The sequence below is a fragment of the Heterodontus francisci genome, chromosome 8, assembly GCF_036365525.1.
Source record: "Heterodontus francisci isolate sHetFra1 chromosome 8, sHetFra1.hap1, whole genome shotgun sequence".
Classification (NCBI taxonomy): Eukaryota; Metazoa; Chordata; class Chondrichthyes; order Heterodontiformes; family Heterodontidae; genus Heterodontus; species Heterodontus francisci.
Genome location: NC_090378.1, coordinates 96263217 through 96290378, shown reverse-complemented (window position 1 = coordinate 96290378; position 27162 = coordinate 96263217). Strand labels below are relative to the sequence as shown.

General features: G+C 43.5%; 1 protein-coding gene across 4 annotated transcripts in view; it reads right to left on the bottom strand.

The window, feature by feature from the left end:
- The window catches only part of dnm3a (dynamin 3a), a 369313-nt gene that overhangs the window by 65252 nt on the left and 276899 nt on the right, over positions 1-27162 (bottom strand). For all 4 annotated transcript variants that reach the window (XM_068037799.1, XM_068037795.1, XM_068037794.1 and 1 more), the window contains 2 exons: positions 18682-18908; positions 15797-16024 (listed from right to left, as the gene is read on the bottom strand). In XM_068037799.1, the coding sequence (XP_067893900.1) occupies positions 15797-16024; positions 18682-18908 (455 nt within the window). The remainder of the gene's footprint in view (positions 1-15796; positions 16025-18681; positions 18909-27162) is intronic.

The window sequence follows — 27162 nt, the reverse complement described above, 5'->3', positions numbered from 1 at the left end:
TCCTCATAGCTAATGCCCTCCAGACCAGACATCCTGGTAAACCTCTTCTGTACCCTCTCCAAAGCCTCCACGTCCTTCTGGTAGTGTGGCGACCAGAATTGCAAACAATATTCAAAGTGTGGCCTAACTAAGGTTCTGTACAGCTGCACCATGACTTGCCAATTTTTATACTCTATGCCCCGACCGATGAAGGCAAGCATGCCGTATGCCTTCTTGACTACCTTATCCAGCTGCGTTGCCACTTTCAGTGACCTGTGGACCTGTACGCCCAGATCTCTCTGCCTGTCAATACTCCTAAGGGTTCTACCATTTACTGTATAATTTCCACCTGCATTAGACCTTCCAAAATGCATTACCTCACATTTGTCCAGATTAAACTCCATCTGCCATTTCTCCGCCCAAGTCTCCAACCGGTCTATATCCTGCTGTATCCTCTGACAATCCTCATCACTGTCCGCAACTCCACCAACCTTTGTGTCGTCCGCAAACTTACTAATAAGACCAGCTGCAGTTTCCTCCAAATCATTTATATATACTACAAACAGCAAAGGTCCCAGCACTGATCCCTACTGAACACCACTAGTCACATCCCTCCATTCAGAAAAGCACCCTTCCACTGCTACCCTCTGTCTTCTATGACCGAGCCAGTTCTGTATCCATCTTGCCAGCTCCTCTCTGATCCCGTGTGACTTCACCTTTTGTACAGTCTGCCATGAGGGACCTTGTCAAAGGCTTTACTGAAGTCCATATAGATAACATCCACTGCCCTTCCTTCATCAATCATCTTCGTCACTTCCTCAAAAAACTCAATCAAATTAGTGAGACATGACCTCCCCTTCACAAAACCATGCTGCCTCTTGCTAATAAGTCCATTTGTTTCCAAATGGGAGTAAATCCTGTCCCGAAGAATCCTCTCTAATAATTTCCCTACCACTGACGTAAGGCTCACCGGCCTATAATTTCCTGGATTATCCTTGCTACCCTTCTTAAACAAAGGAACAACATTGGCTATTCTCCAGTCCTCTGGGACCTCATCTGTAGCCAATGAGGATGCAAAGATTTCTGTCAAGGCCCCAGCAATTTCTTCCCTAGCCTCCCTCAGTATTCTGGGGTAGATCCCATCAGGCCCTGGGGACTTATCTACCTTAATGCTTTGCAAGACACCCAACACCTCCTCCTTTTTGATAATGAGATGACTGAGACTATCTACACTCCCTTCCCTAGTCTCATTATCCACCAAGTCCTTCTCCTTGGTGAATACTGATGCAAAGTACTCATTTAGTACCTCGCCCATTTCCTCTGGCTCCACACATAGATTCCCTTCTCTGTCCTTGAGTGGGCCAACCCTTTCCCTGGTTACCCTCTTGCTCTTTATATACGTATAAAAAGCCTTGGGATTTTCCTTAATCCTGTTTGCCAATGACTTTTCATGACCCCTTTTAGCCCTCCTGACTCCTTGCTTAAGTTCCTTACGTTAACTCTGCTTCTCTCTCCAAAGATGCAGCTGGACCTGCTGAGTATATCCAGCACTTTTTGTTTTTATTATTATTTATTGCCCATCTGTAATTGCTCTTGATAAGGTGGTGGTGAGCCACTTATTTGAACTGTGGCAGTTCATGTAGTGTAGGTACACCCATAGTGCTGTTAGGGAGGACGTTTCAGGATTTTGACTCAGCGACACTGTACGAACAGCGAAATACTTCCAAGTCAGGATCGTGTGTGACTTGCAGCAGAACTTTCATGTGGTGGTGTTCACATGCGTCTGCTGCCCTTGTCCTTCTAGGTGGTAGAGATCGCAGGTTTTGAAAGTGCTGTTGAAGGAGCCTTGGCGAGTTGCTGCAGTGCATCGTGTAAATGGTACACACTGCTGCCACTGTGTGTCAATGGTAGAGGGAGTAAATGTTTAAAGTGGCGGATGAGGTGCTGATCAAGCGGGCTGCTTTGTTCTGGATGGTGTTGAGCTTCTTGAGTGTTGTTGGAGTCACATTCATCCAGGTAAGTGGAGAGCATTCCATCACACTCCTGACTTGTGCCTTGCAGATGGTGGACAGGCTGTGGGGAGTCAGGAGGCGGGTTACTCGCCGGAGAATTCCCAACCTCTGATCTGCTCTTGTAACCACAGTATTTATGAACATACTAATTAGGAGCAGGAGTCGGCCACTCGGCCCCGCGAGCCTGCTCCGCCATTCCACAAGATCATGGCTGATTTGATTGTAACCTCAACTCCACATTCCTGCCTACGCCCGATAACCTTCCACCCCCCCCTTGGTTATCAAAAATCTATCTACCTCTGTCTTAAAATATTCAAAGACTCTGATTCCGTTGCCTTTTGAGGAAGAGAGTTCCAAAGACTCATGACCCTCTGAGAGACAAAATTTCTCATCTCTGTCTTAAATAGGCGACCCCTTATTTTTAAACAGAGACCCCTAGTTCTAGATTCGCCCACAAGAGGAAACATCCTTTCCACATCCACCCTGTCAAGACCCCTCCGAATCTTATATGTTTCAATCAAATCGCCTCTTACTCTTCTGAACTCCGGCGGATACAAGCCTAGCCTGTCCAACTTTTCCTTATAAGACAACCTGCCCATTCCAGGTATTAGTCTAGTAAACCTTCTGTGAACTTCTTCCAATTCATTTATATCCTTCCTTAAATAAGGAGACCAATACTGTACACAGTACTCCAGATGTGGTCTCACCAATACCCTGTATAGCTGAAGCATAACCTCCCGGCTTTTGTCATAGAGTCATACAGCACAGAAACAGGTCCTTCAGCCCATTATGTCTGTGCCGGCCATCAAGCACCTGCCTATTCTAATCCCATTTTTCAGCACTTGGCCTGTAGCCTTGTATGCTATGGCATTTCAAGTGCTCATCTAAATACTTGTTAAATGTTGTGAGGGTTCCTGCTTCTACCTTCTCTTCAGGTAGTGCGTTCCAGATTCCAAACACCCTCTGGGTGAAAAAAGATTTCCTCAAATCCTCTCTAAACCTCCTGCCCCTTATCTTAAATCTATGCCCCCCTGGTTTTTGACCCCTCTGCTAAGGGAAAAAGTTTATTTTTATCTAATCTATCAATGCCCCTCACAATTTTGTACACCTCAATCATGTCCCCCCTCAGCCTTGTCTGCTCTAAGGAAAACAACCCGAGCCTTTTCAGTCTCTCTTCATAGCTGAAACGCTCCAGCCTAGGCAACATCCTGGTGAATCTCCTCTGCACCTCTCCAGTGCAATCACATCCTTCCTAGTGTGGTGCCCAGAACTGTACACAGTACTCCAGCTGTGGCCTAACTAGCGTCGTATACAGCTCCATCATAACCTCCCTGCTCTTATATTCTATGCATCGGCTAATAAAGGCAAATATCCCATATGCCTTCCTAACCACCTTATTTACCTGTGCTGCTGCCTTTAGTGATGTATGGACAAGTACACCAAGGTCCCTCTGACCTTCTGTACTTCCTAGGGTCCTACCATCCATTGTATATTTCCTTGCCTTGTTAGTCCTCCCAAAATGCATCACTTCACACTTCTCAGGATTAAATTCCATTTGCCACTGCTCTGCCCATCTTTCTCATCCAGTAATCTAAGGCTTTCTTCCTCACTATTTACGACACCACCAATTTTCGTGTCATCCGCGAACTTACTGATCATACCTCCTATATTTAGGTCTAAATCATTAATGTATACTACAAACCACAAGGGTCCCAGCACCGATCCCTGCGGTACACCACTGGTCACAGGCTTCCCCTCACAGAAACAACCCTCGACCATCACCCTCTGCCTCCTGCCACTAAGCCAATTTTGAATCCAATGTGCCAAATTGCCCTGGATCCCATGGGCTCTTACCTTCTTAAACAATCTCTCATGCAGGACCTTATCAAAAACCTTACTTAAGTCCATGAGACTACATCAACTGCTTTACCCTCATCTACACATCTAGTCACCACATCGAAAAATTCAATCAAGTTAGTGAGACAAGACCTTCCCCTGACAAAGCCATGCTGACTATCCCTGATTAATCCCTGCCTCCCCACGTGGAGATTAATCCTGTTCCTCAGAATTTTTTCCAATAGTTTCCCAACCACTGATGTTCGACTCACCAGCCTGTAATTACCTGGTTTATCCTTGCTACCCTTCTTGAATAATGGTACCACATTCGCTGTCCTCCAGTCCTCTGGTACCTCTCCTGTGGCCAGAGGGGATTTGGAAATTTGTGTCAGAGCCCCTGTATTCAATTCCCCTAACAATAAATGATAACATTCTATTAACATTCCTAATTACTTGCTGTACCTGCATACTAACCTTTTGCGAGTCATGCAGTAGGGCACCCAGATCCCTCTGCATCTCAGAGCTCTGCAAACTAGCACCATTTAGATAATATGCTTCTTTTTTATTCTTCCTGCCAAAATGGACAATTTCACATTTTCTCATATTATACTCCATTTGCCAGATCTTTGCTCACTCACTTAACCTATCAATATCCCTTTGTAGCCTCCTTATGTCTCTTCACAACTTACTTTCCTACTTATCTTTGTGTCATCAGCAAATTTAGCCACCATACCCTTGGTCCCTTCATCTCAGTCATTTATATAAAACAGTAAAAAGTTGAGGCCCCAGCACTGATCCTTGTGGCACACCACTCGTTACATTTGCAAACCAGAAAATGAACCATTTATGCCTACTCTCTGTTTCCTGTTCGCTAGCCAATCTTCCATCCAGGCCAATATGTTACCCCCTACACCATGCACTTTTATTATCTGCAATAACCTTTGATGTGGCACCTTATAAAATACCTTCTGGAAATCTATGTACAGTACATCCACCAGTTCCCTTTTATCCACAGCACATGTTACTTCTTCAAAGAACTCCAATAAATTGGTTAAACATGATTTCCCTTTCACAAAACCGTGTTGACTTTGCCAGATTACCTTGAATTTTTCGAAGTGCCCTACTATAACATCTTTAACAATAGCTTCTAACATTTTCCCTATGACAGATGTTAAGCTAACTGGCCTGTAGTTTCCTGCTTTCTGTCTTCCTTTTTGAATAAACGAGTTACATTGGCTATTTTCCAATCCAATGGAACCTTCCCTGAATATAGGGAGTTTTGGAAAATTAAAACCAATGTATCAACTATCTCACTAAGCACTTCTTTTAAGAGGCTAGGATGAAGTCCATCAGGACCCGGGGACTTGTCAGCCCGCAGTTCCAGCTATTTGCTCAGTACCAATTCCCTGGTGATTGTAATTTTCTTGAGTTCCTCCCTCCCTTCCATTTCCAGACTTGTAGCTATTTCTGGGATTTTACTTGCATCTTCTATGGTCAAGACTGATGCAAAATACCTGTTCAATTCATCTGCCATCTCCTTATTTTCCCTTATTAATTCCCCAGACTCACTTTCTATAGGACCAATGCTCACTTTGTTAACTTTTCTTTTTCAAATATCTATAGAAACTATATCTGTCTTTATATTTTTTGCCAGATTTCTCTCGGACTCTAATTTTTCCTTCCTTATTAATCTTTTAGTTGTTCTTTGCTGTTTTTTTTATATTCTGTCCAATCTTCTGACCTTCCACCCAATTTGTGCAATTATATGCTTTTTCTTTAAGTTTGATACTATCTTTAACTTTTTGAGTTAACCACAGATGGTGGGTCCTCCTCTTGGAATTTTTCTTTTACGTTGGAATATATTTATTCTGTGTATTCTGAAATATCCCCTTAAATATCTGCCACTGCATCTCTATTAACCTATCCCTTAACCTACTTTGTCAGTTCACTATTGCAAGCTCTGCTTTCATGCCCTCATAATTGCCCTTATTTAAGTTTAAAATACTAGTCTTAGATCCACTCTCCTCTCCCTCAAACTGAATGTAAAATGCAATCATGTTATGATTGCGGCTACCTAGGGGCGCCTTCACTATGAGATCATTAACTACTCCTCGCTCATTGCACAATACCAGGTCGAGTATAGTTTGTTCTCTGGATGGCTCCAGAACGTGCTGTTCTCAGAAACTATCCCGAAAACATTCTATGAATTCCTCATCTAGGCTGCCTTTGCCTATCTGATTTTTCCAGTCTACATGTAGATTAAAATCCCCCATGTTTATCGCCGTATCTTTCTAACAAGCACCAATTATCTCTTCCTTTCACCCCATCCTACAGTGTGGTTACTGTTAGGGGGTCTGTACACCACTCCCACAAGTGACTTCTAGCCTTTATCATTTCTCATCTCGACCCAAACCGCTTCTACATCCTGGTTTCCTAAACTTAGGTCACCCGTCTCTATTGCGCTAATACCATCATTAATTAAGAGCCACCCTTCCAACTTTTCCTAGCTTCCTGTCCTTCCTAAATGTAATGTACCCTTTAATATTCAGGTCTCAATCTATGTCATCTTGCAGCCATATCTCTGTAATGGCTATCCAATCGTACTTATTTATTTCTATTTGCACTATCAGTCCATCTGTTTTGTTTTGAATGGTATGTGAATTCAGATATGGAGCCTTTAGTTTTGTCCTTTTATTATTTTTGTAACCTCTCGCCTTGTCTGCTGATATACTCTTAGATTTGTTCTCGCTGTCCCTTCCTGTCACAGTCTGGTTATCTTTTCCCATATTAATACCTTTCTCTCTTGCCTTGTCTCTACTCTTTGATTTACCACATCTTCCCAAATTTGATCCCTTGCCCCCACTATTTAGTTTAAAACCCTCTCTACTTCCCTAGTTATGCAGGTCACTAGAATACTAATCTCAGCACAGTTCGGGTGTAGACCATCCCAACGGTACAGCCTCCACTTTCCCCAGTACTGGTACCAGTGCACCATGAACTGGAATCCACTTTTCCCACACCAATCTTTGAGCCATGCATTCGTTTCTCTAATCTTATTTGCCCTACTCCAATTTGCACATGGCTCAGGTAATAATCCGGAGATTACCGCCTTTGAGGTTCTGTTTCTTAATTTGGTGCATAGTTCCTCATACTGACTATGCAGAACCTCCTTCCTTGTCCTGCCTATGTCGCTGGCACCTGCATGGACCATGACGACTCGATCCTACCCCTCCCACTTTAAGTTCCTCTCCAGCCCTGAGCAGATGCCCCGAACCCTGGCACCGGGCAAGCAACACAGCCTTCTGGACTCTCGCTCTTTGCTGAAGAGAACAGTGTTAATCACCTTCACTATACTGTCCCCTACTACCACTACTTTCCTTTTTGCTCCCCGTACTTGAATGGCTTCCTGTACCATGGTGCCATGCTCAGTCTGCTCATCCACACTACAGCCCTCGCTCTTGGCCATACAAGCTGCAAGAACCTCGAACCAATTGCTCAAATTCAAGGCCTGAGGCTCCACCACTCCCAGCTTCTCAATCCCTTTATCTGCCTGACTTGCAGTCACACCCTCCTGTCCCTGACCACTGACCAAAACAGGTGACCCTATCCTAAGGGGTGTGACTGACTTCTGGAGCAAAGTGTCTGGGTAACATTCCCCTTCCCTGATACATTGCAGTGACTGCAGCTTGGCCTCCAGCTCAGTGACTCTGAGCTGAAGCTCCTCAAGCTGCAGGCACTTACTGCATCGTGGTTGCCATAATTTGCCGTGGTATCCAGGAGCTCTCACATACTGCAGCCGCAACACATCACCTGTCTTGCCATCTTTATTGTGTTAATTTAATTAAATTTATTTTTTCTTAATTAATATATAGTTCCCCTCCTGACCAAACTCCCTTCTTCACACTCTGTGTCGTCCAGACAAGCAGCACTGAGATTCCCCTGAATTTATACTCTCTGAAAATAATGATGTCAGCTCTGCTAGAGCACAGAAACCAGTTTAAGCTAACTATCTAATTAACTAGCTACGGCTACTCTCAGAGAGCTTGTATACCCCTGTTTAAAACTGTATGAAACCTCACTGGCCTCTTAAACAGCAATTTCAGTTAATTGCTAATTGTAAACAAAATAAAAACTAGAATTTAGAGAAATTAACCCTTAAAATCCACTCACTTACCAAACTCCCTTATTCACATTCTATGCCCTCCAGCAGCACTCAGTGCAGTGACTAGTGGTAATTATCTGCAGTGATGTCCTGGGGCTGAGATGATTGACCTCCAACGACCACAACCATCTTCCTTCATGCCAGCCAGCCAGTGGAGTGTCCTGATTCCCATTGAGAGAATTACATTGAGTAAACTCTCAGTAAAGAAATTTCTCCTCATCTCTGTCCTAAGTGGCTTCCCCCTTATTTTGAAATTCTGTGAGCCTGGTTCTAGACTCCCCAGCCAGGGTAAACATCTTAGCTGCATCTACCCTATGTATCCCTTTAAGTATTTTATAGGTTTCAGTGAGATCACCTCTCATTCTTCGAAACTCTAGAGAATACAGGCCCAGTTTCCCCAATCTCTCTTCATAGGACAGTCCCGCCATCCTGAGAACAAGTTTGGTGAACCTTCGTTGCTCTCCCTCTATGGCAATAATATCCTTCCGAAGGTAAGGGGATCAAATCTGCACACAGTACTCCAAGTGCGGTCTAACCGGTTCTACACAATTGAAGCAAGACTTCACTACTCCTGTACTCAAATCCTCTTGCGATAAACGCTAACATACCATTAGTCTTCTTAATTTCTTGCTGTACCTGCATGTTAGCTTTCAGTGACTTACTGACAAGGACACCCAGATCCCTTTGTACATCTACACTTTTTAATCTCTTACCATTTAAGAACTATTCTGAACATCTGTTACCCCTGGGCGGCACAGTGGCGCAGTGGTTAGCACCGCAGCCTCACAGCTCCAGGGACCCGGGTTCAATTCCGGGTACTGCCTGTGTGGAGTTTGCAAGTTCTCCCTGTGTCTGCGTGGGTTTTCTCCGGGTGCTCCGGTTTCCTCCCACAAGCCAAAAGACTTGCAGGTTGATAGGTAAATTGGCCATTATAAATTGTCACTAGTATAGGTAGGTGGTAGGGAAATATAGGGACAGGTGGGGATGTTTGGTAGGAATATGGGATTAGTGTAGGATTAGTATAAATGGGTGGTTGATGTTCGGCACAGACTCGGTGGGCCGAAGGGCCTGTTTCAGTGCTGTATCTCTAATTTAATCTAAAAGGTGTCGCTATGGGTACCCGCATGGGTCCTAGTTATGCCTGTCTTTTAAAAGAAAAAAAGAAAGAAAAAGGGCGGCACAGTGGCTAGCACCGCAGCCTCACAGCTCCAGGGACCCGGGTTCAATTCCGGGTACTGCCTGTGTGGAGTTTGCAAGTTCTCCCTGTGTCTGCGTGGGTTTTCTCCGGGTGCTCCGGTTTCCTCCCACAAGCCAAAAGACTTGCAGGTTGATAGGTAAATTGGCCATTATAAATTGTCACTAGTATAGGTAGGTGGTAGGGAAATATAGGGACAGGTGGGGATGTTTGGTAGGAATATGGGATTAGTGTAGGATTAGTATAAATGGGTGGTTGATGTTCGGCACAGACTCGGTGGGCCGAAGGGCCTGTTTCACTGCTGTATCTCTAATCTAATCTACCAAAGTAGATTACCTCACATTTTTCCACATTATATTCCATCTGCCACGTTTTTGCCCACTCACTGTCTGTCCAAATCCCCATGAAGCGGCTTTGCATCTTCCTCAAAACACACATTCCCACCTAGTTTTGTGTCATCCGCAAACTTGGAAATTCTACATTTGGCCCCCACATCCAAATCATTGATATATATTGTGAACAGCTGAGGCCCAAGCACTGATCCCTGTGGCATCCCACTAGTCACAGCCTGCCAATGTGAGAATGACCTATTTATATCTACTCTCTGCTTTCTGCCTGTTAATTAATCCTTAATCCATGCCAGTATATTACCTCCTATCCCATGTGCTTTAATTTTGCTAACCAACCTCCTGTGGGGGGACTTTATCAAAAGCCTTCTGAAAATTCAAGTATACCATGTTCACTGACTCCCCTTTATCAATTCTGTTAGTAACAGCTTCAAAAAACTCTAACAGGTTCGTCAAACATGATTTCCCATTCATAAATCCATGTTGACTATGCCCAATCAGATCATTATTATCCAAGTGTCCATTTATCACATCTTTTGGAATAGATTCTGATGTAAGACTAACAGGTCTGTAATTCTCTGTTTTCTCTCTCCCTCCCTTCTTAAACAGTGGGGTGACATTTATGACCTTCAAATCTGCAAGAACCACTCCACAGTCTATAGAATTTTGGAAGAGCTACCTCTTTCAACACTCTGGGATGTAGAATATCAGGTCCTGGGACTTAACCTTCAACACCATTAATTTCTCCAATACAACCTTCTTACTAATAGTAATTTCCTTCAATTCCTCATACCTCCTAATCCCTTAGATATCTAATTCTGGGAGATTTCTTGTACCTTCCTCAGTGAAGACAGACAAAAAGTAATCATTTAGCATCTTTGCTATTTTTCTATTCCACATTATAAATTCTCCTGACTCTGACTGTAATGGACCCACATTTGTCTTAGCCAAATGTTTCCTTTTTACGTACCTGTAGAAGCTTTTACAGTCCGTTATATTTTTTGCTAACTTACATTCATATTCTATTCTCCCTTTCTTTATCAGTTTCTTCGTCCTCCTTTTGCTGTATTCTAAAATCTTCCCAATCCTCAGGTTTAGTCCTATTTCTGACAACTTTATAGGCCTTTTCTTTTAATCTTATATAATCCTTAACTTCCTTTATTATCCACAGCTGACTGCCTTTACTTTTGGGGTTTTTGTGCCTTGAAGGGATGTATAGTTGGTGTAAACTATGTAATATTTCTTGAAAGACTATCCATTGCCTATGTACTGTCATACCTTTTAATGTATTTTCCCAATCCACTTCAACCAATTTGCCCCTCATACCTTCATAATTTCCTTTGTTCAAATTGAACACCCTGGCTTCAGATTGAACTACCTCACTTTCGAACATAATGTAAAATGTTATCATATTATGGTCATCCTTAAAGGTTCTTTTACAACAAGATTATTAATTAGTTTCATTACGTGAAGAGTTATGAATGGATCTGAATACTGTGCAATGATCAGTGAACATCTCCACTTCTGACCTTATGATGGAGGCACTGATAAAGCAGCTGAAAGTGGTTGGGCCTAGGACACTATCCTGCAGTGATGTCCTGGGGCTGAAATGATTGACTTCCAACAACCACAAACATCTTCCTTTGTGCTAGCCAGCCAGTGGAGTGTCCTGATTCCCATTGACTTAAATTCTACTAGGGCTCCTTGATGCCACACTTGGTCAAATGCTGCCTTGATGTCAAGGGCAGTCACTCTGACCTAACCTCTAGAATTCAGCTGTTTTGTTCATGTTTGGACCAAGGCTGTAATGAGGTCTGAAGCCTAGTGGTCCTGGCAGAACCCAAGTTGAGCATTGGTGGACAAGTTAATGCTGAATAAGTGTTGCTTGATAATATTGATAACACAATATCATCCATCACTTTGCTGGTGATTGGAAGTAGACTGATGAGGCAGCAATTGGCTGGATTGGATTTTTGTGGACAGGACATGCCACCCACCACATGCACTATTTAAAGAGATTATGAACTATTATAGGTTAATTGCTAATTATTTCTTTTGGCTACTGGTGCAATTGTACATGTTTTTGGAGATTACCTATATTTGGCTAAAGTTTGCATAATCTACAGGGAGGTCTGGCTGGTGCTGGAATAGTTTCTTGATCATTTAAACTCTTGTACGGAAATAGGTTGCTTCCAGTCATGGGTAGCCTGGTGGACCTTCCTCTAGGAACTGAACATGATTGAGAGAACCCACGTAGAGCATAAGCTGCTCGGAGAAGGAGGAAGGGGAAAGGGCTCTCAGCAGGAGGCTGTATCCACCAAAGGTCTTCAGGAAACAATTATCTCACCTGAACTTCAGTGAGGACCAATGCTTGAGATGTTTTCATTTCACCAAAGTGGTCAAAATCTGCCTAAAGCAGGGCAAGGACAGCACTGTCTGTGAATGTTAAGGTGACCATGGCTCTTAACAATCATGCGCCTGGCTCCTTCCGGGCTGCAGCTGCTGGAGATATAAGCAACATCTCGCAGTTTGCAGTGCACTGCTATATAAGGGAAGTCACTGAGGCTATGTCCTCTTTCCAGAGACAAGCAGGCAGAGTGAACAGAAGGCTTTGTATGGATTGCAGTCTTCCCCATGGTGCAGGGTGCCATTGACTGCACATACATTCCCTTGCGTGCATCCCATGTGACTTGGCCATTTTCATAAACACAAAGGTATGTACACCCACCTTCTTCTGCCGAAGCCATCAGACACTGCATCATAGAGGGTTCCACAGATGTGCTGATGGAGGCGTCCATCCATTTCATGTTGGAAAGGATGGGCTCCAAGCGCTGCACAACACCCAGTGCCAAGTTGGTGCTGGACTTCTCTATGCTCTTTGACACAGGCTTTTTAGCAGGCTTTCCAGTGCACCAAGCATTTGGGTATGTACACCCACCAGCCTTCTTCTCACTCCCTCAATGTGCAGCTGGTATATGACCACAGTCAATGCATCATGCAGGCCAATGCCTGTTAACCTGGCAGCAGTCATGATTCCCTCATTCTGCAAGAGTCTTTTGTGCCACCTGTATTTGACCCACCAAGGCAAGTCAAAGTGGCTACTGGGCGACAAAAGTTTCTACTCATGACATGGCTCATGACTCCGGTCCGAAACGCGTGCACAGCAGGTCTGCAATGTGAGCCATGCTGCGAAAAGGAGCATTACAGAACACATCATCAGCGTCCTCAAGCAATGCTTCCGCTGACTTTTCCACTCTGGAGCAGCCCTGCAGTACTCAGCTGAGTGGGTCTCACGATTTACGGTAGGCTTCATGCTGCACAATCTAGCCATTATGAGGGAACAGTCCTTGCCACCATCTATCAGGTGATAAGCTGAGGACTAGGAGCAAGAGTAGTAGGAGGAGAAAATGGAGTAAGTGCAACAGGAAGTGGAGGAGCAAGAAGAGGAAGGGAGGGGACAAGGTAGGCAGCCCCTTTCTTCCCAGGCTCTACATGATTAAATAATTAATGAGCAATACCAGTAACCTCAACCACAGCTCCCCATTCACCAACAGTCCCACATTCCTTACCTCTCCTTTATCACTGACTATTACATTGTCCTTTTTAAGACAAGACACAATTAAAAACCACCAGAAATGCACATTCCAATCCAATTTTATAAATTCAGTCATTATATAATGCATACAAAATTAAACTAATCCCCCTTATGCATTCTCCTAGTGCTCCCAAGTAGTGCTTCCCCAGCAGCATGGGTGTTGGACGTCTGCTGACCTTCAATTGAGGCTGTAGATGGCCTTGGAGGATGTCCCTGAGGAGCTTTGGTCCTAGAGAGCTCAGCTTCAGACTGCATCACCATGCAACAAGGGAACTGGTGGAGTGGTGGGGTGGGAGCAGTGGGGAGGGAGCAGGAATGCTGCCATCTTGAAAGAGAGCAGCAGGCTCGTGTTCCATGGAACTACTGTCACTCTCCCAGGGTGGCGCTTCAGCCAGCCTACTCATCTGATGGAAAACAGATTGATGGACTGCTGTAATGCTACGTAAGCCTTTTAAACAATGGTATCCAGAGCCATGATGGCAGCAGTTTGATCTTCCTCTACAGCATTCAAAACTTTGATGGAAGCTTTTTGTGCTGCAAAGGAAGCTGTGACATCGACCATCGGACACCGCATTGTAGAGGGTTCCACAGATGTGCTGATGGAGGTGACCATCCGTTTGATGTTGGAAACGATGGGCTCCAAGCGCTCCACAACACCCAGTGCCAAGTTGGTGCTGGACATCCCTATGCTCCTTGGCACAGGCTTTCTAGCAGGCTTTCCAGTGCACCAAGTATTTGGGTATGTACACCCACCAGCCTTCTTCTGTAGCCTAGTCTATCAAAGTCCTCATCTGACTCCTCCGCAGTAGAACTAGTGTGCGACCTCATCCTTCAGCGAGCTGGCATCTGCATTATCCTTTCCCCCTGCCCTGACTCCTGCACACTTGTGTTCTGTGTTTCGCCACATGCAGATCCCTCCTCTAGCCACCTAGTGTCAATCTCTGAGCTGGCAGCTGCGAGTGTAAGATCGAGTGATGGCGTCTGTTCATCTTCACGGTCTTCCTCCTCTTCTTCCTCTGACTGGGAGGGATCCAGTTCTTGGGTATCTGAAATTAAAAAGGGATAAAAGTTGGGCTGTAGTGAAGGGAGAAGAGAACATAAGAATAGCATGCTTATATCATCTGGAGGTCGAGTCAGAAGAGACTGGGGGATGGACAAGAAAAGGGAAGAGGGAAGGAGCATTAGGAATGCAGGTACCCTTATCACTGATCCCTTTAGCACCGCTGCTGGTAATGGCCTCAATGTTGCCCCTTCCCATGATGGCCAGCACTGTCTTCAACAGCATCGCCCAAACCAATGAACTCTGCCACCTAAAAGGTCAAGGACAGTACCATTACCTGCAAGTTCCCCTCCAAAACACAACCATCCCCACTTGGAAATATCGTTCCTTCATTGTCGCTTGGTCAAAATCCAACTCCCTACTTAACAACACCGTGGGAGTTCTTCATCACACGGACTGCAGCATTTCAAGAAGGCAGCTCATCACCATCTTCTCAAGGGCAATTAGGGATGGACAATAAATGCTGGTCCTGCCAACGTCACGCACATCCCGTGAACGAATAAAAGGAAGGTGCAGTTGCCCTTCTCCAGCTCTTTTCTGCTGCCTCCTATTATGCACCACCTCTTCCTGCAAGAAAGATGGAAGCGTGCCAGTGAACGCCCTACAATACATTTGGGTGATGTGATTGTCCTGCTTGAATAGCTGCCAGTGCATGTGAGTTGAGTTGTGGGCGTGAAGCTTGCAACATTACTAAGCATGTGAGGGTGAGGTAAAGCATATGAATTGAAGAGTTGAGTACTGGTTGATAAAGATTGTTGTTAGTTGGGTGATGGGGGTACAATGTATTGAGCAGTGGATGAGGCTAGTAGTGCAGTTGGAAGGATATACCATTTGAAGATTGAACTTACTCACCATGACAACTCATGTATTCTTTCTCTACTGCACTGTATCCATGTTCTTGGAGCTACCCTCCTGGTATTGACGTCTGCCGCTACTTCTTCCCACAGTGACTGGAGGACTTCCTGCTTCTTAGCGCTTACAGGACATCGCTCCTTCTCTCTACATCTTGCACTGAGACCTTCGCTGCATTGTCAGAAAGCCTTGGTGTATGCTGTCTCTCATTTTCAGCCATTCTTCAAAAGTATTACAGCACAGATTCATTTTTCAAAGACCTTCCACAATTTCTCACAGCAGCAATACCCCTTTTCTTTAAGAGGTGCAGGCTGCCTTTAAGTAGCATGAGCCACTTGCTGTGTTGGGCCCCCTGCTGACACTTGTAGCCAATGAACAGCATGGGTAGCACTGGCTGCATGCAGCAATCATTTAAAGCAGTAGGTAATTAAAATTTAACATGCTGCCTGCATCGCAATGAATGAGCACGTGCTAATTGCATACTGTGATCCCCACACCCATTTTCGGAGTTGTCCAATTTAAATCCCCAAAGCTTCAGGAACAAATTAAATATTGTTTGTATTTCTCCACCTGCCGGACACTTACATCAAGCAACTTTATTTCTCACCTGATTTTCTGTATCTGCTGCAATTAATTAAGTAAGCTGAAACAATGTCATATTATGGTCAAATTGATGAATCAGAGCACCGCACTGCAGAAGTGATTTAAGTAAAGACTAGTACATAATCAAGAGGTTGGAGCACAAAGTATCTACTTACCTTGGGATGTTGGGACCACGTGCAGGCCTTGAAGGGATCTGCGGGGGACTTCCAAGTAAGTCAGTATTGCCGGGACTACAGAGAGAAGGGTGAATGCCTGAACGGGATGGGATGGGAGGGGCACCTGTTGGTGGAGTGGATGAGGTAGGGCCTCGTCCAGATGGTCTGCCTGGTGGATGACCAGATATGAGTTGCCAGCGCTGAGTTGTAGGACTCGGAGGCAGAGTTCTGCAATAAATTATGTTTATTTAGAGTTATTGTTCCTCCATCATATCAGGATAACTGTTATTTTAAACATAAGTAACTCTTGTTTCTTCACACTAGATTGTATTACATTTGAAAATGATAATAAATCAGGACAGATTGGAAAGGCAAGAACTCTGTCCATCCACCTCTGGGATTCTGTATCTGAGTCCAAACTGATAAAACAAAAGCCTCATCCCTGATGGTTGCAACAGTCCTAAGTGAAGAGTTTGGGCAGTTTCAAAACAATTCTTTATGGCTAGGAGCCGACAGCACGAAACTAACTAGACAGTCCCAATCATAAATACCAAAATGATAGAAAACAGAGCATTGATACAAGTTCAATTGGGAATTCTCCTTTTGAGATTTAAGCTCTGTGCTGAGGTACATACAGCGAACTTTACCTCTATGATTTAGGCTTTACCTCACTAAAGAATGATTGATAATGGACACTGGACTGGAAAAATAACTCATTCCCCAACACTAATGTCCCTCATTTTGAGGTTAACAAAAAAATCGCCATTAAGATTTTAAATATTAAATGCTTTAAAAGCCACCTTCAAGGGTTTTTTTAGCCTTTAAATATGGTAGCAAATACATACAACAGTGTAATGTAGCCTATTTAAAACCAAGATGGAAGCTATATAAAGAAAAAAGTGTGATTTATATGTTATAGATTTTATAGCAAAATACTTCCATTATTTAGAGTTTCCTTATATATTGTAGTCTTTCTATTTAGTTCTTTCAAAAAAAACTGCAGAAAATGCTTGCAGAGAAAAACAGATGGTGACTAAAATATTTAGAGATTATTTAAGGTCAAAAAAGCAGTTTGGATAGTATAAGGGTTGCAAAGTTCCACTTAGGGAGGGAAGTCACATGGTTTTGAGCCAGGATTTCCACCAAAAAAGCTGAACAACAATGCTTTAGATACAGAATATTTATATGTCAATGATCTCTGCTGAACAGACAGAAGAACCAAAACATTTGTTCCCATAAAAGTTTCAAGGTATCTTTCAAAAGGACATTGATAGGTTGTGCAGGATTAAGAGAAGAGTAACAAGCTTGATTCTGAAACCTATTCATATTCTATAAAACCTAGGACTTCAAGTTAAAAAGCCAGATTTATGAACCTAAAATTGTTTTAATTTAGGAAAAGTAGTTTGATGGGTGACATTATCCATGTTTTAAAAATTCTGCTAATTTGACATGTATTGTGAGCATAGAACTAGAAAATGAATGTACAAATTAAGCCTATAGAGTAGTGGGCATTTAGAATTGAACCCAACTAAAACAATAGCGTCAACTGACACCTTTAAAAAGTGATGGATGCGTGAATTGTTAGGAACAGGATTGAGAGTTATCAGAATAAATACAAGTGATGCAATACTGCGTAAAATACAAGTTACTGAACTTCTTGGGTCAAGGAAATATCACACTAAGGAAGGCAACTGATTAAGGATGCAGATGTCAAGTTCGAAAGTATTCTGGGGTTTTATTTGACTTATCTGAAGTGGGAAGGGAGTATCTTTGAGAACAATTTCTGAAACAATTCAACGGGTTTGGATGAATCAATTATGATGAATCAGAAATCTGTCTTCTATTAAAAATAGAAGACTTTATATTTGTAGTATTTCTTTATAGAAATTTATGGTTGCTCTCACTTCAAATTGCTAACTGCTCTGACTGAGAGCACAGTCTGCTCAGTTGAGATATACATATCTACGGCTCATAGCTATGAAAATAGGATAATTTTGAGTTCCTTCCAGACAGGGAAATACTAAGATTGTCAATCCATGGCTGGAAGGATGGTGGAGAAGGGAAGGTTTCTGATTCCTGGGAAACTGGCAGCACTTTTAGGACCAGGAAAGGCTCTACAAATGGGATGACTTTCACTTATACCTAAACCAGAGGTGTAGCTGTTTTGTTGTAGAAAGGGCACATAATGCATTGAGGAAGGATTCAAACTAGCTATGAGGTAGGAAGGGAAAAACCAAAGAATTCAAGAAGCGGGATATATGAGCAGAGTGGAGATAGTTACCCAAATAAGAGTCCTGTAGCATAAGAAATAAAATATGCGGGTTAGAAATTTGGGTCCACAACACAACAGATAATTTTTTTTGAAAAACTGGCAACAACAAATCTAGAAGTGCAGTAGGGCTTACTTCTGAGGTTCAGGTGAAGGCATAGTAATGCGGCTGGGTAGAGCCACCTTAGGATTTTTTTTTATTCGTTCTTGCGATGTGACCGTTGCTGGCTCGGCCAGCATTTATTGGCCATCTTTAATTGCCCGTTGAGAAGGTGGTAGTAAGCCACCTTCTTGAAACTCTGCAGTCCCATAAAATTCTCAGTGTATCGTTCAAAAGGACATTGATATGTTGTGCAGGATGAAGAGAAGTAACAAGCTTGATTGTGAAACCTAGGACTTCAAGTTAAAAAGCCAGATTTGTAGAACAAAATTTTTTAAATTTAACTATGGAATTTGAAATCATGGGCATAACTATTAAATTATTGTTCTGTGAAACAAACATTTTGTTTGTTATTTTTAAATAAATATATAAATACAATTTCCTAAAAAACTAAGATAGAATAGATGACAAATAATCAGGAAGCTGTCACTTAAGCAGTCACGTCTGCATTCATACCTGGACCCTGAATGTAGCCAGGAATCATCCACGGGAGGAGGCAAAGGAACAGTTATTGTATTCGTGTTGATATCGCCAATAATATTCAGTGCTTCACTGATAGCATTGTACGTGCGAAGCGCTTCATCACGTCGTTGGGCCTGTTCAGGTGACTCCTCCATCAAGGTGTTTTGGTCCTCTGAGGAGTACAGTTTTGCTAAAAGTTCTGCATTGATGAAATCCTTAGTCTATGGAACATTATTAAAACAATTACATAAATATATTGCCAAATTCATGATAAAGTCATTGTGTAAAGGTTCCCCAAGTTTAGAAGATAATAGAAAAGTTCAATTAATTTATCTGACACGGAATCAAATATCAGCATTTTGCTATTTTGTCAAGCACTGCTGCTGGAAAGGAATCAGCATTGGCATTCACTGGATTAAAAATAAGACTAGATCATTTGTTGCACAAATGTCCTTGCCATCTGTGCTTTTAGGTTTACTATTTTGATTCATATTTTAAAGACAAATATCAGTTTTGAAGTCAGCTACTTTCTGCAGGCAACTTTTGCCAATTCTCAGTCAGCCTACTAGATGTAAAGTAAACAAATGTGTTTGCTTTGTAAGCTCATCTGCTGTTGCCCAACATGAGGTGAAATCGACACAACATTAAGGTGGTCTGCAGCCCAGACTGTCCCACCTATCCTGAGCAATAGCTTGAAGTAGTCTGAGGCAGTGAAAAATGTGATCAGCTTTTAATTTTAATGCCGGCTTTGGTGTGCAATGCTATGGCTGCCAGGAAAACCTTGATGGTGTTGTAATGACTGAGACAGAACAAACTTGCAACAAACAATGACAGCTTTCTTTTATCAATAATCCTGTTAACTCCTTTATGCCTTTGTTGGCACTTACTAATACATTTTTAAATCTTGTTCATGAATTGAAGCATAGGGCTAGATTTTATCCAGTCCTTGGAGACGGGCTGGGAGGTGGGGCACACAAAATGGCATGGTTGGCATCAGGCAGCATACTGGACACTGTCCTGCCCCCATGCTATTTTGCCCAGGCGGGCGCTGTGGTGAACGTTAAGTCCGCGGAAGGCCAGTTGAACCACTTAAGTGGCCCATTAGCCAGCTCCTGCCTTCACTGGCATTTAGCCAATGTTGGTAGGGCCTGGTAGCCTCCTAGTGAGCTCAGGAGGGAACCCTCTGCTGGGGGCAATCGATGGCCCATGGAATGCGCCCTGGCGGCAATGGCTGTCCCTGCAGTAAGATAACCCTCGCCCTCAACAACCGCAACCCCACCCGGACCTGCCTGACTGGCCCTGGCAATGTCGACCCTGCTCATCTTGGTCCTGGGGTCTCCTCCATTTTTGCTGCTCTGGGACTCCTGCAGTACCAGCAGTGGCCACTGCCCCCGATGGAGATGCTGCTACTACTAAGCTGCCAATCTTCTGACTGTCCAGCAGCTCTTGGAGCAGGATTTTGCCCCTTAAAGGGATGGCATCCCTGACGCGGGCTGTTAATTGCCTACTTGCAGTTAAATTAGGCCGGGGTCCGATAGAGGACTCAGGCAGGGTCGCACCTGCTTTCCAGCCTGTTGCCAGGACCACCAAAGCCGACAGAAAATTCAGCCCATACTCTTAAGTAAATTTTATACTGTTAATAATACTTTTACTTTAGAATATTGGAAATATCTGATACAGTGTGGAACCCAAATAATCATTTTTTAAATTATTTGTTCATGGGATGTGGGCATTGCTGGCAAGGCCAACATTTGTTGCCCATCCTTAATTGCCCTTTGAGGAAGTGCTGGGGAGCTACCTTCTTGAACCGTTGTAGTCCTTGTGGTGTAGGTATTCCCATGGTCCTGTTAGGGAGGGAGTTCCAGGATTTTGATACAGTGACGATATAACTCCAAGTCAGGATGGTGTGTGGCCTGGAGGAGAACTTGCAGGTGGTGGTGTTCCCATGTGGCTGCTGCCCTTGTCGTTCTGCTGGAGGTTACATGCTTGGGAGGTGCTGTTGAAGGAGGCTTGGCAAGTTGCTGCAGTGTATCTTGCAGATGGTACACACTGTAGCCACGGTTCGTCGCTGGTGGAGGAAGTGAATGTTTAAGGTGGTTGACAGGGTGCCAATCAAGTGAGCTGCTTTGTCCTGCCTGGTGTTGAGCCTCTTGAGTGTTGTTGGTGCTGCACTCATCCAGGCAAGTGGAGGGTATTCTATCACTTCTGATTGGCACCTTGTGGATGATGGAAAAGCTTTGGGCAGTCAGGTTAGTTACTCGCTGCAGAAGTACCAGCCTCTGACCTTTTTTTTAGCCACAGTATTTATGTGGCTGGTCCAGTTATGTTTCTGGTCAATGGTGACCTCAGTATACTCTCTCTCCTCTGAGTTCACTGCCTTCCTCCAGTCCCTAAATCTCTCCCTCCATATTAAATCTCTTACCCATATTCACGGCCGCCCGTTTGATCTTGCCATTAAATGTGGCCTCGCTATTTCCTTCGTAATTAGCACTGATAAGGCCATCTATGATCATTTTCTTGTTCTGCTCTCTATCCACATTCCCCTTCCTCCTCCCGACCCCATTTCTTTCTGTGCCCGCCCTGTGGGGGGTGGGGGGGGGGGGGGGGGGAGGCGGGGGTGGCGAGGGGAGAAACTCTCCCTCAAGTCACTTACCACTGCAATTTCAAATTCTCAACTACCTAGTCTTTGGCCAACAATTCATCATGACATGTTCTGCTAAATCACATCCTCTCCTCCACCTTTGATGCCCTTGTCCCCATTAAAAATATCACTCCCTCTCACCCTAGTATTTCCCCCCTGAATACTGCACATCTCTTCTCCCTTAAGTCCAAGGATGTAGATTTGAACATGTGCGGTGGACAATTGGTTTAACCTTCAATTGCCAGATCCTGATGGACCATATAAAACAGTATCGGGTCCTGCTCTCTATTGCCAAAACTGCTCACTATTGAAAGATCATCTTGGAACAAGCACAAAGAGCTCATGGAACACAAAGATAAACACCGGCTTCTCTTTTCCACCACAAACTATCTTCTTAAATCATGCTCCACTGCCTCCTCCACCCTCACCTTCAACAAGCGCAAAGAGCTCATGGACATTTTTGTCGTGAAGATCATCCTTTCAGCTGCCACTTCTCTCCATTTCCCTAGCCCACCGAGTCAAACTTCCCTTAACATTGTCCACTGCCCGAGTATTTTTCTCCAAATTCCATCTCCTATCTTGCTCTCTCTGAACTTGTCCATGAGACCCACCTCCTACTCCTTTGGCTCTATTCCCACCGAATTGTTGATCACCCAACTTCCCCTCCTGAGTCCATATTAGCTGATATTGTTAATGGTTCCGCTCCTCAGGTACTACCCCCTCCCCTCTAAATCTGTTATCATCACTCCTCTCCTCAAAAAATCCAATCTGACCCCTCTGTCCTTGTAAACTACCACCTCATCTCCAACCTACCTTTCCTCTCCAAAGTCCTTGAACATGTTGTCGACTCCCAAATCTGTGCCCATCTTTCCCTGAACTCCATGTTTGAATCCCTCCAATCAGATTCCGCCCCTGCTACAGCACTGAAACAGCACTTATCAAAGTCACAAATGACATTCTATGTGACTGTGACCATGGTAAACATCATATTATCTTCATCCTTCGCAACCTGTCTGTAGCCTTCAACACAGTTGACCACACTGTCCTTCTCCAATGCCTCTCCTCTGTAATCCAACTGGGTGGAACTGCCCTTGCCTGGTTCCATTCTCATCTATCATATTACAGCTGAAGAATCGCCTGCAATGATTTCTCTTCCCATTCCTGCACTGTTACTGGATCTATCCTTGGATTGCTATTTCTCATCTACCTTTTGCCCCTCGCAATATCATCCAAAAACACATCAGGTTCATGTATGCAGATGGCACTCAATTGGCTATTACCACCACCTTTCTTAAATCCCTCCACTTTTACACTGCTAGTCCAACATCCAGTATTGGATACAACAACAACTTATATTTATAGAATGCCATTAATGGAATAAAATGTCCCAAGGCGCTTTGCTGGAGCATTATAAGATACGACACCAAGCCACATAAGGAGATACTGGATCAGATGACCAAAAGATTGGTCAAAGAGGTAGGTTTTAAGAAGTGTCTTAACAGAGGAAATCAAGGTAGGGGGGTGGAGAGGTGCAGACAGCGAATTGCAAACTTAGGGCCAAGGCAACTTAAGTCATGGCCAACAATGGCAGAATGAATAAAATCAGAGATGCTTGAGAAATCAGAATTAGATACAGATATTTTTGGAGATTGTAGGGGTGGAGGAAATTACAGAGGTAGGGAGGGCCAAGGCCATGAAGGGTTTTGAAAACAAGGAAGAGAATTTTAAAATCAAGACGTTGTTTGACTGACAGCCAAAGTTGGTCACTGATCTCAGGGGTGATAGGTGAGCAATGCTTGCAAGCTGGATTTTTGTTTTGGGGTTAGGACTCTGACGTTGGGATCAAATCTGGGTCCCCATCAAGCACCGTATCAGAAACCGTCATCCAACACGATTCTCAAAGGAATGGCCAATTAATGGCCAGAGGGCACACTCGCGGTCCAATTAAGGACGGTGAGCAGGCTCCAGAAGCTGAAGGGCCCTCCAGCTCTGAAGCAGTTGCATCCTACTAATGCAGGCAAGGGAAAGAGAAGTGTACCTCAAGATGGAGGTGTCTACTGAGCACTTTTTACAAAGTTAAAAAAAAAGCCACAGCTGCTGGACTGCCATTGTGATGGGGCGGCCTGCAGTTGCAGCTGTGGCCATGTAGATATGGTAGCTGCGGGGGCAGGGGCTGATGTGGGGGTGGGGGGTGTTACCCTCAAATTGGTCCTGGAGAACTGGCCCCCCAGCTGGCCTCTGATCATTGGCCTTAATAGGCCTTTTAATTATGTTAACAAGCTACACACCGCCCCGCCTCCTTAAAATTGACCCAGAGACGGGAAGATCTTGGCAAAGCGACATGCAGCAGGCGCGGAGAACTTCGGGCTGGCCCACCTCTGGCGGGCTTCCAAAATTCAACCCTTGGTACGTGTTAGGACATGGGCAGCACAGTTTTGGATGACCTCAAATTTACAGGATGGAGAGATGTTTCCTCCAACTAAATGCATGAAGGATGAAGCCATTGCCTTTGGTCTCCACCAGAAACCATACCCTAACCACTATTTCCATCCCTGGCAACTGTCTTAAGCTGAGTCAGACCATTCATAACCTTGACGTCGTGTTTGATCCCAAGATGAGCTTCCGATCACATATCTGCTCCATCACCAAGACTACCTACTTCAACCTCTGTAAGATCAGCCAATGCTGACCCTGCCTCAGCTCATCTGCTACCGGAACACTCATCCATGCCTTTGTTACCTCTAGACATGACTACTCCAATGCTCTCCTGGCCTGCCGCCAATCTTCTACCCTACATAACCTGTGCTCATCTGTAACTCTGCTGCCCATATCTTAATTCGCACCAAGTCTCGTCCACCCAGCACATCTGCCTGACCAACAGCGCTCCCGGTCTGACAATGCCTCAATTTTAAAATCTTCATCCTTATTTTCCAATCCCTCCCTCCTCTCTAGCTCTGTAATCTCCTCCAGCCCTACAAGCCTTCAAGATCTCTGCACTCCTCCAATTCTGGCCTCTTGCACATCCCCTATTTCAATCACTCTACCATTGGCAGGCATAATTTCCTCTGCCTGCCTTGGCCCTAAACTCTGGAATCCTCTCCCTAATCCTCTCTACTTCTCTTTTCTCCTTTAAGATGCTCGTTAAAACTTATCACTTTGACCAAGCTTTTGGTCATCTGTCCTGACATCTCCCATGGCTCAGTGTCAAAAAATGTTTTTATCGATAATGTTCCTCCTGTTAAGTGATTGGGATGTTTTGCTATGCTAAAGATGCTATATAAATGCAAGCTGTTGTTGAGAGAAATTAATTTTTAAACAAAAAAAAGTGTTCTTTTCAATGAATCACCTTTTGACTTGCTGCTAATTGATCCAAACATTTCTACATTATGGAACACAACTACGTAATCTTATGTTGAAATAAATTAATTTGTAAAACACAATGCAGGTTTGTTTTAATCTTAAGACTGATGGTAAATACAGGAAATTCCAGACTAAGAAAAAAAATTTGCTGGCCAAGGTTACCAGGATACATATCTCAGTAATAAAGTTGCTTGTTCAGGAACAGCTTTATTCCTGTAATATTAGCTTGCTCCATTAAAATGTAAACTTTAAATAACAAACATTCAATGGGAGAAAAAAGGAAGGCAAGACAAGTAGAAGTCTCTTAATTTTTAGTTGAATCATAAGTATACGTTTTAGAAAAAATAATTGACGAGCCTACCTTTTTTTGTAACCCTGAGCCTCCAATGTTACATTATTCATTCTGCGGGTGGCTTTCAAATCAGCCAACCAAGGCTCAGGACATTAAATGTTAACCTGGTCGAATTCAGTCCCTGCCACAAACTCTGCTCCCTAGCCATCGACTCCATCCCTCTCTTTCGCAACTATCTGACGCTGAATCAGACCGTTTGCAACCTTGGTGCCGTATTTGCCCCCGAGATGAGCTTCCGACCACAAATCCACACCATCACTAGACCACATACTTCCACTCTGTTACTTCTATAGGTAACTACTGCAATGCACTCTTGACCAGCCTCCCATCTTCCATGCTCCAAAAGCTTAAGCTAATTCATAACTCAGTTGACCGTATCCTAACTCGCAGCAAGTCCTGTTCACATATCATCCCTGTGCTCACTGATGTATATTGGCTCCCAGTTAAACAACGTTTCAATTTTAAAATACCTGTTCTTGTTTGCAAATCCCTCCATGGGCTCATCCCTCCCTATCTCTGTAACCTCTTCCAACCTTACAACATTGAGATATCTGTGCTCCTCTAGTTTTGGCTTCTTGAGCATCCCCAATTATAATTGCACCATTGGCGGCTGTGCCTTCAATTGCCTTGGCCCTGAGCTCTAGAATTCTCTCCCTCCAACTCTCTTCCCTTCTTTAAGAACCTCCTTAAAACCTACCTCTCTGACCAAGCTTTTGGTCATGTGTCTGAATATCTTATGTGGTTTAGTGTCAAATTTTGTTTGATAAAGGTTCTATGTAAATACAGGTTGTTGTTGGTAGCATAACTGAAGATGTGCTTTTGAGGTTTTTCTTATTACACTTGGAATGTTTTTTCCATGTAAAAAGTGCAATATAAATGCAAGTCAGTGCTGATGGTGAGTGGGACTGTGGGCACTCTAAATGCTCAATAAGACAACTTGTTGGTCACTCAAGAAATCTGATGCTGCCAAAAGTTATCCTGCACAGTGTCCTAGGGTGAAGGTGACATGTATTCAATTGATTTAACATTTAATTATAGATGTTTGGGCGGGGTGAGGGGGGTAGATGTACGTTGTTATCTCTCAATCACCTCTTGCTATTATATATTCTAAAATTGCTAATTAGAAATAGCCTGGAAACATTTTTTTATGTACAAATCTGTGTGACATCAGGAATTGGAATAATAGGCTATGGGCAGCACCTTCATGTCACTGCAATAGAATAGTCGCCATATTACAGAAAGGATATACAGGCACTGAAGAGGGTACAAAAATGATTAACAAGAATGATACCAGAAATGTGAGGTTATACCTATCTGGAAAGAATGAACAAGCTGGGTCTATTTTCTCTTGAAAAGAGAAAGCCAAGGAGTTATCTAATAGAACTCTTTGAAATAATGAAAGGTTTTCATAAAGTAGACACAGAGTATTTCCACTTGTGGGAACGAACAAAACTACAGACTGTCAATATTAGATATCAAATAATGAATTCAGAAGCTTCTTTACCCAGAGAGTGATGAAAATGTGGAACTCGTTACTACAGGTAGTGGTTGAAGCAAATAGTCGAGATGCATTTAAGTAGTGGTTAGATAGGCATATAATGGAGAAGGGAACAGAGGGTTATGCTGACAGAGTTAGATGAGGAAGGATGAGAGGAGACTCAAGTGCAGCATAAATGCTGGCATGGATTGGTTGGGTTGAATGGCCTGGCTCATAAGAACATAAGAAATAGGAGCAGGCGTAGACCATACAGTTCCTTGAGCCTGCTCCGCTATTCAATACGATCATTTCTGTGCTCCATGCTCTATGTAATTCCATGTAGAACTTCACAATGTTGTATCAAAGGAGTACTACACAACAGGTCAGCTCCTAGACTACATCTAACTAACCATCATTAAAGGAAGAAGGTAACCATGGACCACAAAAAGACATCAGTGAGTATACCACTAATTGCCTTGATAAGTTTTGAGACTATCAATGACAATTTCCATGCAATTCACATCTGCTTTGCTCTTTATTTTCAATTTTTTAAATTATAAAATGAAGCAACGTATGCTGAAAATAGCACTTCACTGTTGATGTTCACTGTAGCAAATATGTATTGGGTGCCATGGGGTGGTCCAA